The sequence below is a fragment of the Pristis pectinata genome, chromosome 6 (genome assembly GCF_009764475.1).
Source record: "Pristis pectinata isolate sPriPec2 chromosome 6, sPriPec2.1.pri, whole genome shotgun sequence".
Lineage (NCBI taxonomy): Eukaryota > Metazoa > Chordata > Chondrichthyes > Rhinopristiformes > Pristidae > Pristis > Pristis pectinata.
Window position 1 is genome coordinate 83,512,282 of NC_067410.1, and position 16,359 is coordinate 83,528,640.

The 16,359-nt window shown below is 39.4% G+C and overlaps 1 protein-coding gene across 1 annotated transcript in view; it reads left to right on the forward strand.

Moving 5' to 3' along the window:
* The window catches only part of si:ch211-51h4.2 (uncharacterized), a 230,317-nt gene that overhangs the window by 108,913 nt on the left and 105,045 nt on the right, over nucleotides 1-16,359 (forward strand). The window contains exons 8-10 of the mRNA XM_052018620.1: nucleotides 804-903; nucleotides 13,535-13,593; nucleotides 14,230-14,294. Coding sequence (XP_051874580.1) covers nucleotides 804-903; nucleotides 13,535-13,593; nucleotides 14,230-14,294 — 224 coding nt within the window. The remainder of the gene's footprint in view (nucleotides 1-803; nucleotides 904-13,534; nucleotides 13,594-14,229; nucleotides 14,295-16,359) is intronic.

The following is a 16,359-nucleotide window of genomic DNA, read 5'->3' on the forward strand; positions in this document are numbered from 1 at the left end:
TACTCTGACTATTCGAAGGATGGTCTTTTACTTGCAATCAGTTTTGCTTGCACTGTCTTATATCCCTCATGCTCGAGTCCGCACTTCAACTTGCTGAAATTGATCATGAGTATCCTGGACTCTCCCGACTAATGCAGAGTAACTTTCACTTTTGAAGTCTATAATTCTTTGACAGCAAATACTGTGCATGAGTAACTTCAAGAGTTCCATGCACCTTGTGAAAATAACCTGCACTGATTGCTATCATGCCTACATGACATAACATGTAGTGAATGGCTATTGAATCCAACCACTATTGGAACATATTGTATGGCTTGGGGAGTACCGACACCAGCCATGGCAGCATCGACTCATGCACGAGCATCCAATTTCACTTGAGATCCACAGATAGGGAGGGAATTGTTTTGCACAGTCAAGGCCCAAGAGGCTGCCAAGGCTAACATGAAGTGGCAGTGGAAGGAGAGCGCTGATCTCCTTCATTGTAAAATCATGGTGGAGTATCTATGTTCCCACCACTGCCACAACACCAATATTCTTGCAGTTGGTCATTAGAGACTAGTTCAGACTGCTGAAAGGCATGATGCAGCTCCCTTGGCCTAGAGGTGGGACCTCTTCCAATCAAGGAAGCAGTCTTCTACCAACTTGACCACATCAGTTGGAAATGTAGTAGTGGAAGCAGCTTGTTTGAATGCTAGAATTCAATTGCATTTGTATGAAAAAGCTTGTGTCATGCAGTTGAATTTCTAGGCAGTTGTGTCATGTTTCTCATGATAAATCTCAGAATTCTGTCTTCTGCTTTGCAGGTAATGGTGACTTTTGTTGTGGGCTCTGAGATCCATCAAGAAATAAGCAATGATTTCTCCTGCATTGGAACACCCTTTCTAATGGGTACTGTTGCACTTGGTATGCTATTCTTATTGTACTTTATTGTATGTTTTAGTTCAAAATAGAATATATTTTTGAGTACTTAGATCATTTTGCTAGCAGTTTCTACTGGACATATATAACTTCGTACAAACTCCTAAAATAAAAACAGAAAGTGCTGGAAATACTCAGCAGGTCAGGTTGCATCTGTGGGAAAAGAAACCAAGTTAATGTTTCAAGTCGAAGACCCTTTGTCAGCTTCCTGTCGTGAAGTTTATTCAGGTTAGGCGTCCCTGGAAGAGCAGTGGCAGTGAATTCAACAAGTTAATGAAAATTTTTTTAAAAACAGGTTAAAGATACTTCATCAAAACTAATTTTCATTTTTGTTTTCATTTACTTGCTTACAAACATCTATTTTCTTGGTAAAGTTATTGAATATTTGTGGAACCCAGGTTTAAAAATGGGGAGCATATAATACAGGACGCAACATAACAGTCATTATAAACAGCCTAGATTACAGTTTCAATGAGAAGAGTCATAATATCTTAAAATCAGTTGACATTTCAAATTAATCCAGGGAGTTCTTTTGATGTAAAATTTCTTGTCATATTTAAATAATTCACATTCAATTAAAACAGTTGATTCTTCATGATTAAAGTTTCAGGTGTTACTAGAAAAGTAACCTTTTTTTTGTAACAAAAGTACTTAATTTTTCTAGTTCAGTTACTAGAAAAAGTTCTTGCATTTCCAGACCTATGCACAATGTTCCAGAGGTGGGCTCACCAGGGCACTGTATAATTGGACCAAGACGTCTCTACTTTGGTACTCAAATCCACTTGCAATAAGTCTAACAAATTGTTTGCATTCCTTATTCATCTGCAAGGACACTGATATCACTGATTACCAACTTCTTTTCAGTCTGTAACCATTTTGGGGGGATACAGTCCTGCTTTTCCAATTATCCTGTCAAGGTGGATCCTGACACAGTATATTCCCTCTGCCATGTTCTTGCCCTTTCACTTAGCCTGCCCATACTCCCTTAGAGCTTCTTTTTATCCTCCTTGGAACACACACTGCATTAACAAGTTGAATTAAACTGAGGCAGAATGAATTCAGGCTGTGGAAATCTGAAGCTGTCTGCTGTGGGGCTGAATGCGATGAAATGAAATAATCTCTCAAAGCGGTGAAGGCAAAGAAGACTCTTGCCTGGAAACTGGAGCTCGTCTTTGCTTGGAATGCTAAAACCAGAACCGTTTCACTTTGTCACAGCGTTGGGCAACCTCCCCCTCCCCATAACTCTGGGATGGGGGATGGTTCTGTGAGAAGACATTGCACAGACTGGGTCTATACTCTTGAGTTTAGAAGGACGAACAATGATCTCATCAAAGAACAAAACTTGGGGAGCTATAGATAAGATATTTATTTGTCACATGTACATCGAAACACACAGTGAAATGCGTCTTTTTTTGCATTACTGAAAATGTGCTGGGGGCAGCCTGCAAGTGTCGCCACTCTTCCGGAGCCAACATAGCAAGCCCACAACTCCTAATTTGTACATCTTTGGAGTGTGAGAGGAAACCAGAGCACCCGGAGGAAACCCACGCAGACACGGAGAACGTACAAACTCCTTACAGGCGGTGGTGGAATTGAACCCGGGTCGCTGGCTCTGTAATAGCGTCACGCAAACCACTACACCACCATGGTATGGTGTTTCCTTTGGCTGAGGTGTCCACAGCCAAGGGTCACAGTCTGTAGATTAGGGCTTGGCCATTAGGATGGAGCTGAGATAATATTCTCATGTGGGCAGTGAATACTTGGAATTCTCAGCTTAAGTGGCTATGGAGGCTCATGATGAAGTTTGATTGATTTTTGTCTATGAAGGGAATCGAGTGATAGGGACAGTGCTGGACGGTGTCACTGAGGTAAAAGATCAGCCAAGACATAACTGAGTTGCAGAACAGACATGGTCTACTCCTTCAATGTCTGTTTCCATTAACTCTGCAGGTGTCCATTCTTAGACTTCCCATTCCCAATAAACCACATTAGCATGGATCCTGACGAGTCTAATACTCTTGCTGGAAAAAAGAGGGGGGACAAGAACATGCCAGGTTGTTGAATTATCCTCCCAATACCCATGTAGTTAAAAGGAAACTGAATCTTTGTGTAAAAACTACTAGTCAAGGATATTATACTGGGCTCTTCTGTGTTTTATCAACAAGATTGAGGAATCTGTTGAAGAATGGCTTGCAATTCACAAAGGAGCTGTCGGGTAATAAGCCTTTGCCAGAGTTGAAATATTTAAAGATTAAGTAGTTTGCTCCGCAGTCTGGCAGCACAGACTTTCATGACAAGATATGTAGGAAGAAACATGGTGCCATTGGCAAGGAGATCATGGACCAGGTATTTACTCAGAAGCCTGTCATTTGGCTAATCATGAGCCTGCACTTGTGGACAATTGGGGAGAGTTGAGTGTGTGAGCATTGTTACTGCAGATTGGTGAGGTGCTGCAATGGATGGTTGAGTCAGTTGGACTTGTGAAACTATGTTCAGCCCAGGTTTGATTAGCTGGTAGAATTGCGTACACACTAGCTATTCATTAATCATAGGCATTAAGACCATTCAGCCACTGTGTGTATGTCGGTTGTAAATCCCACCATCCAAGCAGTGGGCTCGTAGTCCCTGCAGATTAAAGGTCTTCAAGTACACTTCCAAATATTACTGGTTCATGTTGCCACAGCCCAGTCCCACTGTACACCAGCAATCATTGGCACAGTTTGAGTGCCATGCCTCAAGTGGAACCAGGGCTCCTTCCTCTGCAGAGGTCTTAGCCTGTGTCTCTTATGCTTAACTTCTATGCTGTATTTGAGCCAAGTCTATGCAACTGAAACCGGTGTCTAATTGTCTTGCATCCACTTATCATTGGACCAAGACCTCACATTGTCAAGTCTGTGTGATAGCTGGCGTCCGATGGCCACCACATGTTAAAAGGGTTCATGTACAGGCATTTTCTACTGTTCAGAACTGGAGTAGAAGCAAGTCATCCTCAATCCTGAGGAACTGAGGAAGAGCAAGGGAATGTATTGCATGCTTTCCTGTAACTTGGGGAAAGAGATCCAGTAATTGTGTATACCAAACCCTTCCTCCACTTTCAGGATGGCAGAACTATGGGGCATTAATGGAAATGAGGCAGAACTTTACACACAGCCATCTGACTTCCCCCTCCAAAGCTTTGGGCACTTTTTACCTGTCTGGTGTCCAACTTGAGGCTAATTTCTCTTTCCATTATTCCCTTCCCAAATATTTGGAAGAGGAAGAGGCTTTCATGGTGGAAAAAAATCTCCATCTACATTTCTTCTACCATTTTCTTAATTCCCTTCTCTCTCCATGTAGGATTTTATTGCTTGGGGAAACTCAGACCTCATTCAGGAAGCAGTTGAAGACTTGTACAGTAGCTGGCTCCCATTCTCATTGATTGTGTCACCATGGTTGCTTTCACCACATCTGTGGCTACCTGTTTACACTGTGGGCCTGGCTGGAAATTGAGTGAATGATTCAGTCTGTCACTCCAGAGGCCCTCTATGCCTGCTCTGGATCCCTTTGCTGTGCTGAGTTGTTGAAATGGAATTAAAAAGGGAAGTAGTTCCACTAGCTGGAGGATCAGTAACCACAGGACATGAGCTTTAGATTTTTCTCACACAGCGTTTTGTCATGATCCAGAAACACTGACTGAAAGAGCAATCAAAACAGATCTAAAGTAACTTTCAAACGCACTGAATATGTTTGAAGGGGAATCTTCCAAGGCTATGGGGAGAAGAAGGAGTTGCGAATTCAATCAGAGAGCTCTTTCAAAATTTAACATAATTATATTGGGCTGAATGGACATGCTTCATGATGCTAAACATTGATTTAAAATGAAATTGAGTGAGAGAGGAACTCGCCCAATCAATGGGGAGCACATTACCCACTGTTTGAATATATATTGCCTGAACTTCTGGTCAATAGCAGCTGAAGCTCCTCCTTCCCTGTTTTGAATTGAAGTTATTTATCCTTTTGATTTCAGTTTTACAGAACTTTTCCATCACATCCCCTCAGCAGCTGACCTTGCTTGCCTCTCCAGCTTCCCATCATTTAGAAAGTACTTGGTTATATCCTATTTAAGACCAAACCAATGGACTGTGGGTGGTCTTGAACTAAACAGCAAAATGTGGACAGGAAGATTGGTGTTTAATGTTCTTAATGAAATAAGAAATGATTTATTTCTTTGAACTTTGGATTAGAACTAGCACACGGCCATTGTGAAATTGCTTGCTGGGTATAAGTGGGAGCAGCAAAACTGGAGGACAGTTCTCAGACATTTCTACATTTTTGATCCTTGCAAGACACCAGTGGTCATAGACCTCCAGTCAGTATAACACCCCTCCATCACTACCCTCTGTCTTCCATGGCCAAGCCAATTTTGAATTCAATCTAACACTCCCTGCCTCCTGTGTACTCTTCAGTAAGCCCAACTTCCATTCCAACTGATCCACGTGGTCTGAGAGGAGATGCATTTGGATACACTTCCTGCAGACATGGATCATTAGGGGCACTTGACCTCTCCCTGATCTCCCACATCTCACAGGAGGAGCATACAACTCTACTGACTGCTATTATTGCCCCTTTTTAATAACTGGCAGAATCAAGAAAAGGAGGAATCTTTCCTTGCCTTAACTTGTCGCTGCCTGCCCTCCTCACCAAAGCGTGGTCGCCAAAGCCACACTTTGACCACAGCAGCAGCAGTTCAAAACTCAACAAAGCCCTTCTGAAAATGGCCACTCAAAAATGGCTGCTCGCTGGATCTTGCTTCCCTTTTATTCCCTGCTGGACCTCACAATAAACAATCAAACCACTCCTCACCTGATACACATTTTCAACAGTCTCTGCCACTGCTCCTCCTTTCTAGTCCTCATCGTAAGCAATCATGCTGAAGACTGAAGAAAGTGGTTAGTGACAAAATCAGTCACAAGTTTTTGCCCTTTGGTATCCTGCTTCATCCTTGCTGTCTTCTACCTTCACCTGCTTCTTGGTATGGTTTATATTGTCACTTGTACCGAGGTACAGTGAAAGGCTTGTCTTACAAACCGATCGTACAGGTCAATTCATTACACAGTGCAGTTACATTGAGTTAGTACAAAATGCATTGATGTAGTACAGGTAAAAACAGTAACAATACAGAGTAAAGTGTCACAGCTACAGTGAAAGTGCAGTGCAATAAGGTGCAAGGTCATAACAAGTTAGATCGTGAGGTCATCGTCCATCTCATTGTATAAGGGAACCGTTCAATAGTCTTATCACAGTGGGGTAGAAGCTGTCCTTAAGTCTGGTGGTACGTGCCCTCAGACACCTGTATCTTCTACCTGATGGAAGAGGAGAGAAGAGAGAATGTCCCGGGTGGGTGGGGTCTTTGATTATGCTGGCTGCTACACCAAGACAATGAGAGGTGCCTTGGTGTAGCAGCCAGGCTACACCAAGTCTTCCTGTCTGCTCAGTTCTCTGAGCAGACAGGAAGGATGATTGGCTTGACCAATCAGTTTTAGATACAAAAAGTTTTCCTTAGATAAAAAAAGTGCTGTCTGAGGTTGCTATCAGAATTTGACACTTTTTGCCAAGGCCTGAGCAAGTAATTCATTGTACCTAGCCCATTCTGTGAAGGCAATGGGCAGAGGACCTGTAGCCAAAAAAGGCCCAAGCAAATTTTTTAAAACTTTCCTCATTGTAACATTGTAATCATTGTAACAGTGGAGATGTGAGGACAAATGAGACTATTTTCCCATGCTTCATAAATTACAGTTAAGCTTTTGTTGCCCAGAGGTTCCCTTCTTTTCTAATACAAGATTAAATTTATGCTCCTACTAACTTGCAAGTTTCCCACATGTTTCAGGCAGGGTATTGAGTATTCAGATCAATGGCCAAGTAGTAATGTTGCTGCCTCACAATTTGATGTGCACCCGCACTCCATCAATTCCTATCCTGAGTTGAAATCTCCTCTGTGCATAATTTTAAATCAGTTAAATTTAAGTCTGCTCAATTTTAACAGCTTTTAAAACAAACAGATAAATCAATATGTTGAAATGAAGCAGGAAAGGTGAAACATTAACCAATGTACTGAAGATAGCATATTGAACAAATTAAACCCTCAGGACTGTTCAATGAGATTTTATAAGTTTCTGCGCCCTGGCTACCAAATTGGATAAAGATGTGTAGATTAATGAAAAATTGTCCTGTTGGATTGAAAATTGCCTTGGCAACAGGAAGCAGATGATAATGATAAATGGATGGGCTTCATCTGTAAAGCACTCAAGACCAGCCCAGGTGTTAAAAGGATATGATTTTCACAATCATAATATAGGGTACCATTTAATATTATCAAGAATATAAATTACATTAAACTTTGGGGCAGTGACAACATATTACACTGAATGTAATCTTGACAGATTAACAATATGCAGCACAATGCACTAAGAAATTTAACTGTTGACCTCTAGCATGGATGAAAGATGCTAATCACAATTAACCTGAATGAAAGAGATGCTTGCACTGAGGGCTCCATAGAATGCATTGTTTTAAATGCAGTGCCTATTTATACAGGAATACATTGCAACCATTTTGTGCATAACAAGATCTTGCAACCAGTACAGTGACTGGCTGATTTATTTTTTTGCTAGGCAGGTCTAGTTTAGCTCCATTTGAAAGTAGAGCACTATTGCTCTGAGGATGAATTTTCACATCACGTTTCTTAAATTATATTTCTCAGAATCTAGTTTTGATAAATCTTTAAATCGCTTTCAATTTGGAAATTCTACTGCCTTTTTGTGAATAATTAATTTGATTATATTTAATGAATACATCTGACAGTTAAGTTCTAAGACAGTTTTTCTCAACTTATCCAGAAGGCCTTATAATTTGCTAATTTTATGCATTGTTGAAAAAACTATGGCATCCCACTACTCTTATTTGAAATGCCTAATTTCAGTTAATTTATTTCCCACTGTTCATTGGATGAAATAAAACAAACTGAAAGAACTTTGTCACAAAGCAAATATAGCCGGTTCAATGAAACTTAGTTTTAGATGCATTTATAAATAAATCTGTCAGCCCATAGTAAAAAAACAAGATTTTAAGACTATTGCGTAGTGTATTTCAGCATGAGAACAATGATCAACCTGTCCAGAAACTGTTGAATACAAACTGGAGAGCATCAAAACTGGTTCTGTGGATGTCACTGCTGGTCCTTACCTACTTTGCATTATGGATCAGAAATAACCGCACTCAACATCCAGTTGAATAGTGCAACGCATTGCAAGACTGGTACCCTCGGTTAACCACAACGCTGTAGCTGCCCAAGCTTATGATTTTGTTCCTCCATCCTTTTGCTGTGAAGCAGCAATCCTTTGGGAAGTCAGCAGATTAAGGAAAACCTGTCTCTCCCTGTTTAACAGGATGTTGACCATACAAGTGCTTCTGGGGCCCAAACCATTGATGTCACTTGAACTCTGATGAAACTTAGAAAATTGAATGGAGTTCACAAAATCCCAAACAAACATCTTGTGATCAAAGTAAAGCAGAAAGTGCCTGGCTTTGATTGTCCATGTTGCTTGTGGGTAACTCTAAACTATAATCAGACAAATCACAGGATGATATTTGATGCACAAATGGAAAATTAAAGACTCATCCATCAGCAACCAGAGCAGACCAGCGAATATATAAAAAAAAATGTTCAATCCATAAATTTGAGGGAGATATCACTGTGATACATCTGCTACTCTTTGCCCCATTGCCAACTCAAACAGTTAAATACATTTGCTGCTCTGCATCTGCCATTCAAAAGAAAGTGATCAGCCAAAGAAACTTAAGTTTTTGTTAATACCCAACAATAAAAAAAGAGGTAGCACAGTTTGCCTCTAAAACGTGTAAGTTTTTGTGATGCCATGTTAAATCTGGCTGAAGATCTAAATACCAGAGTCACATACAGCCAAATTAAAAAAAAAGTTAACTGTTTTTGCTAATTGTTTATGCATTTTAGTGCCTTTTGTTCCATGTCAGAGTGAGTGGTTACATTCCCACCAGTCATTCTTCTTGCAGTGTTTGCCTGTATAAAACACATTGCTGGGAATTATCTGAATCTTGGGAGTTTATTTCTGAAAAGATATTTTGCACATTCCTGCCCAAAGATTGTAGTTTATTGAATTTTCTTCTTTGCCCCTCAATGCAGTACTGTTCAGCAGTTTTTTTTTTGTTTGCTTTGCTGATCTGAGAAACGGCCTGACAAACACTCCTGATGAAATTTGCTATTTTATTGGCAATGATCAAACATTACATAAGAGAAATTCCTTTGGATATTCTTTAAGCACTGGAGATCTGGAAAAGAAGAGGAGTCTGTGTGGAAGAAGAGCCACAGGATGATTGCACCTGAGCCCTTGAGGCATCTTATTCTTCAGAGACGTGAACTTAAACCTAGGTACACTTACCTGGATATACCTGAAGGTAAAACTTTCCAGCATGCAAGATTCACCAGAGAGTTCATGAGCATGTTTTCAGTCTCCTCATAAATTTCCAAATGCTCCCACTTGTGACTGAAGTTAATGACAGCATTATATTTCCATATATCCAAACTCTTTCAAGCTACCACTGAAAACATTTGACGATAATACATCAAACAAACAGTTGGTGTCTTGTTTGCTAGGGAAAACATATTCATCATTTTCTTTCCTGGCATGGTGACAGCAACATCATGGGAAGCCACTGCATTTCTACCAAGTGGCAGGTTTCCAAAAGTGTACAGCCTCGTTGATGCCACTCTGGTCTTTCTGAACCTCTATTGACAACTGTATGGCTTATTAGAGTAAAGAAACATTACATGATATCTATGTACAGGCAATGACAGACCACGGATTTTGTGACATTCTGGGAGCATCTTTAATTCCTTAATTTTGAAGCAGTTCACTATACTGTCAAAGCTTGAAGAACAGACAGCCGGCTGCTAATCAAACAACGATTCCCAGTGGAGAACAGCCTGTTGATCCCACTGAGATATTCTCAAACTTATGTGGAATGCATTTATAATGCCACTCAAATTTGGGTGAATGAGAGTTGTTCTTGAAGAGAAGGAGGGTGGCATGGTTCATAATACTGACAAGGTATTCCATTTCATATGAATCTGAAACTTATTGTACATTGATCACTGCCCATAAAACTGGAGAGCCAGGAAGTACAGCACAGTGTCAACATGGCACAGGAGAAGGAAGAGAGAGAAAGCTGGATGAAGATGACATATAACCAGGGAGCTTGGGTGCATCAATGAAACTTTGAGGACTTTCATTTATCCCCGTTAATTAGTACATGACCCTCCATTCCTGAATTGTCATAAACCAGGCAGTGGGACAGCTACAGATGGGCAGTATCTTTGAAATTGTGGTCTGCAAGAAAATATCAATGCACTGTAACAAGTGGAATTCTATCTGGAGCAGAGTGAGGTAGTGCATTTGGGAAGAACAAACAAAAAAAGGATTACACCTTGGTTGATAGATGTGTCATGAAAAATTTAATCTTGGAGCATGTGTACACAGATCCTTGAAGGTTGCAGGGGAGATAGACAAAGTTGTTAAGAAGGCTCAAGGTGGTTAAGAACATTTTTATTAGCTGAGGAATCTGTGTGTTATCAGAAATGGCTAATAGGCATAAAGCATTAGTCTTGGCTTTCCCCAATAAGGTTACATGTGGGCCCCTCTGGTAGACTTCAGTCATGACAAGGAATCAGGATAGCATCCTAATATTTCTTGAATCGGTTCCTACGCTTGGGTGATGGTAGGTTTGCAGAGTGGAGTGATTGAGTTACCCTTTCTTCCCAAGTTTCCTGGAATATGCTGCAGAGAGGCACTAAAGAAACCATGCAATTTCCATTTCCACTACCAAACCCATGCAAATGGATTGCACTCCTAGTCACCTTACAGATGCCTACAGAATCATATTGAGTGTGATACCTGAACAAAGAAACCAGAATTAATGTTTATGAATCTATGTATTCAGTATTTAAGAATGGAAGTTATGTAGAATTATTTTTTTCATATCTTAGAGGGGCATGAGAAAGCACTTTGTTTTGAAAGGTTTCCTCACTCCTTCTAGAGTGCATTCCCCTTTAAACTGAATGATTTCTAATAAGAATCAGGATAATTAAATAGTCGAAGTTCAAACATTCACACAAGCCCATGGAAACAAATCCCATTAAAATGTCCATATTATATCTGTGTTTGAGAAAAATCAATCAATGGGGTCTTGCTGTTGTGAAACTGAGAAAGTAAATAACTGACCTTCAGGACCACAACAGCTAATTATCATTGTAACTTGGAGATTAGTTTCTTTGCAGATGGAAATATTTTCATATTATACCCTTTGCTTATAAAACTAATCATTGTCAATCATAGCTTAAGGTAGAATAAATTATTTGTGCCTGAAAAATCTAAAATGGATTTATAGAAAAACGGAATGAAGTGATTCCGAGAGTAAATGGTCAGAGGCTGGAAGATTGTTGTGGTTATTGCTGGTCAGTCTTGGACATCGGTCCAAGAGTTCTTCAGAGGAGGCTGTTTGCCCCATTCGTCCTCAATTGTATTTTCAATGACCCTTGAACAGGTCATTGACCTGGGTTGACAAGTGACCAGTAATGTTTGTGCCAAGTTCTGATCACCTAGAGCAAGGGAGAATAGCAACTTCTACCACCTAGGTGAACAAGGGCAACAGACATATTGGAGCACAAGTACCTCTAAATTCCCCTTCTAATCATAAACTACCCCAACTTAGCAACATCGCTGTTCATTGCTGCTGGGTTAAAATCCTGCAACTCATTACTAGCAGTAGTGTGAGAGTACCTTCAGCACATGGACTGCAGGAGGGCAATTAAGGATAGGTAGTAAATGGTGGCTTTGCCAGAAACCGCACATTCTGTAAATAAGCTAAACCATCTCCTAGTTCCCTTCTAGAATTCAGCTGGAATTACAACAGATTGAACTGAGGCCCAAGAGCTGAAATACACCAAACCACTTTTTATTGCGGTTCTGAAATGGCACCAAAGGTCACACAATGTTATTGTTGGGGCTGAAAATCTGGCTGGGTGCCCTTATGTGTTTTAATTTGAGTTTACTTTTTGAATTCAGTTCAACCAATTAGTTGAATTTTGGATCAGTGTCTAATTAAGTCTACTTATCACCATGTTATTTTGACATGTAGAACTAACTCCAATTAATTCTTTCACCCTCTGCTGCATTGCCAGCACTAACATTGAACAGTACCCACTTAGCAAAGCACTGTAGTAATTGCCTTGGTTACATGGAGTCTCTGGAATGCACACATTTCTGACTCAGAGGTGAGAATGTTTCTAGTGACTCAAGGCTGGGCATATGTTGGGGATGTGGTTCTAAAGTGTTACTTGATATGTGAATGGAAGAAGTTTGACTTCTGTTTGGAACCAAGGGATTTATTTTTGATTGGATGGAACTTGAGTTACTGGTAATGGGGGAAGGAGGTATGAAAAGACTCAAACCTCTTAGCAGGAAATCTCTTTGCTATTTGTTAAATATCAATTGTGTCAATTGAAGTATAAGAGTAACAGTCCCATGATTTGAGTTGTTGAAAGATGTAATGCTGAACCAACCCATGACATTGGGATGCAATTATAGTGAGTCACTTAATATAAAAGTGGATGTAGGGATTGGGCAAGTAACATTTGTGTTGCAATGACTGTCTCCAACAAGAGTCCAACCAACAACTTTTAATGTTCCATGGCGTTACCATTGTCAGTCTCCCACCATTAATGTCCAGAATCTCAACTGTATCTGCTGCATTGACACAATACCTCTTACAGCCTTTACTGTTTTCTGAGGCATTCTTTAGCTCTATACCAGTTTAAACCATGTTAATTGTGTAAAAAGCATTCACAACCTAAGAAACTCACTCCATTTAGCTTAGGTCGTGTAGCTGTGAGAAAAATACTTCTTTATGATGCAAAAATTTTCTCATTTCAATAACAAGAGTTAATCTATGCAAAACATATGATTAAGCATGGACATGTTATGATTTAAAATTAAATATGTTAAAATCTTTTAATGTTAATTATCTTTTTCAAACATCTGTGTTTCATTAGTTTTGCTGGGTGTTTTGTTCACATCAATTAAGCCTAAAGAAAGTTTCATGCAAGCAATTTGATTTGCAAATTATATCATTAAAGTGGTAAAGCAGTCTGCGGTACAAATTTGTTTAGGCCATGCAAACTCAACCCATTAATGACTTAAAGTTTCAGCTGTGGCCTGTGCATGTCTTAGGACAAAAACTTGCATACTACAAGTAACCATTTGTGTGGACAGGCAGGTGCTTGCAACTCTGAACTTACTACCCTACTCTCAAGGTCAGTGGCAGAATGGCAATCTTAATAGAGTGCTATTTTTGGACTGTCACTGCAACACTTAGACCAAATGGAGGCACTTAAAATCAATAACAATGAAATAATCTGCCTGAGACAGAATTAATTCAATGCTTAATTTTGTTCTTTGGAGTTAATGAATATCTTTAGATCTGGCTTGTAAATGTGTTACTTTATCAAATATAAATTAAACTAATACCTTTTCATGCTTTTCTTTAGGAGGCATTGTAAATGTAATGCCAATGTTATTTTCTGAAATTTCACAAAACAGATCTCAGGTAAGATTTAAGCATGTTTAAACAATTTCTGGACAGAACGTTGCCATTCTCTTCAATATTCGTTATAGAATAGTAACCCACTTTAATACAATTATTTTTACCCCATCAATAATTATTTGTCTGTGATCTGGATAAACTAACCTTATGCTATATGTCAAATTAATTCCTTTGGTTCTCTTATAACTTGATAGAGTTTACCTTATCCAAGAAAATTTGAGACAAATCTAAAACAGGAACAGATAAAAATCACAACAAAAATCACTTGTGAATATGATCTGGCCAAGTTAAGTGCTAAGCAATTATTAACATTCTATAAGCAGATTCTTCCTACTTGGTAGTAGGAAGAATAAGCTGACTTGATAAATTTTATTTCCTTATTCATATTAAATTTGTGTTTTTATGTTGCCTTTTTAATCTGGACAACCCTTTGTCAGCAGGATGTGAATCAGTAGTGTTTCGTTCAGATAAAGGTTTACATGATCAAATTCAAACATCACCTCTTGGTGAGACCTACATAATCATGAAATACGCGAAATAAATTATTGATCTCTTACTTCTAGACTTGTTATATTTATTTTGTTGACAATGTGTGCTCTTGCTTTACTTTAAAATATTCAATTTTCTTGCTTGCGAAAGGTATTGTGGTTTCGCAGAGCTGTCACTGGAGGCCTCGCTACTTGTGCTGTGCTGAATATTTTCTGGTAGGCCTTCACATGCATGCTGTGTTTAATTCAAATTTTATTTCTGAAACAATGTCCTCTGTTATTAGTTCCAAAAATGCCAGATCACTACAACAGCCAGAAAGATTGGACTTTATACAGGGCCAGTGCTTATTAAAATAAATGAATGAAGTGTGTTGACTTGACATAAGTTTGTGTTGGCGTGCCCTCCTCATCCTGGTATGCTGGTTAGTAGGCCCAACACCCATTCTCATTTTCTGGCATTTAATAAATCTATCTGTTTAAAATGCCCAGCTGTTAGCCATTTGTTGTTATTTTGCCCTACTTAGATCCCTGTTGTAGGATGCTGCTGGATCTGCCTTTGTGACTTTTCACCTATTGTTGTACAGTGGCACTGGAGAATGACTCGTATTCTCAGTGAGTTATCACACATTAATTTCATAATTGATTTCCTATTTAGACAAACAGAAGTTAATTCTCAGTTATTCTACAAAAATAGTATGTATACCATTCTGGACTTCAGTATTAGTTTTCAACAATTCATTGGTAATTAAATTTCTTGTTTGCACTTTGAAATGTAACCAGGTATGTGTTGTTATTGCTGAGTGTCAATTTTAGTATCAAGCTTCCAGTGGACTTTGGAAGACCTTTTTCATTCAATCAATACTTAGCAGCAGATTGACCACAAGCATTTTTAATGCTCATTATAAGCATAGATCGAGCCTTTCTGAGGGGTAGTCTACTTGAATTTTTTTCCAGATTGATGGTTTACTTTGACTAAAAAGGTTTATATAAGTGCAATTTTTTCTCAACTATTGCTGTTTTGTAGTTACAATGAAGTGAAATGGCTGATGGCTTCCAGCAGTGTTTGACTTCCATTAGATATTTATTGTTATACACATTCACTATGTAACAGAATGAGAGCACATATCAAGGCTATAATTACAGGTGTTGGGTTTACACCTACATTTAGTGTCTGGAGTAACAATGAAATCATTGATGCTTTTGAAGATTAAATTCATTCTTTACATAAACATTAAGAATAATTCATCAGCAGTTTTAAAATTACAGTAAACCTTTTCAAAAATTGTTTCTGATGCCGTTGTACACAAGTGAAGATGAGCACTGACAAGAATGACTTAGAGAATCAGAGTTATAGTTATAATGGGATGGTCTGCCTTGAGTAAGTAGGATATATTTCTTATGAGCAATTTGATCTTCCTTGCTTGCATTGTGATTTTTCCAAACTAATCATGACACCTATCACCACTCAGTTTCGGATGCCATTCCCAATTTCCCCTCCCCCGTCTGCCTCTCACCGTCCCCTCATCTGGATCCACCTATCGCTTTCCAGCTCTTGCTCCACCCCTTCCCTCCACCTTTTTATGCTGGCTGTCTCCCCTCTCAGTCCAGATGGAGGGTCTCGACCTGAAACATCAGCTGTCCATTTCCCTCCATAAATGCTGCCTGACCCACTGAGTTCCAGCATCTGCAGTCTGCTGTGTCTCTACTCATGACACCTCCCACAAAAGCACTGTTTCTGTTGCTCATTATTTTGCATCCTGTTTAGGAGTCCTTGCCAGCCCAAAAAATAGATTGGACAGTTAGGCAGTTCTTCTCCATGCCAATCCGTAAACCTGATTCTGGTTGACAATTCCATCCCTCTCCTCTCAAGCTGCAAACAATCCTTTACGGTCTCAAACTGACCTTCCAACTCAGATACACTTGTGTAATGAAAACATTATACTTCCATTGCCTTGTTTGCCTCTTACTTTGATAAGATCATCTGCCACTGAAACCTTCATCCATGCCTTTATCAACTCCATACTTGGCTATTGCTGTTTGGCCCCATTCTCCACCATCTGTAATCTTAAATTCATTTAAGTCCCTGATGCCTATATTCCAGACCATGTGTTCCAGGTATACTACCTCTGTGCTCATTAACCTATATTCTGTCTCACTAGCCTAATGCATTTGATTTTCAGAGTCTATCGGTTACATTAAGTCCTCCCATGTCCTCACATTTCCTGCTCTGTAGAACCTTCAGCAGTTGAATAAGTATTCCTCTGAGCTCTTATTTTCCTGA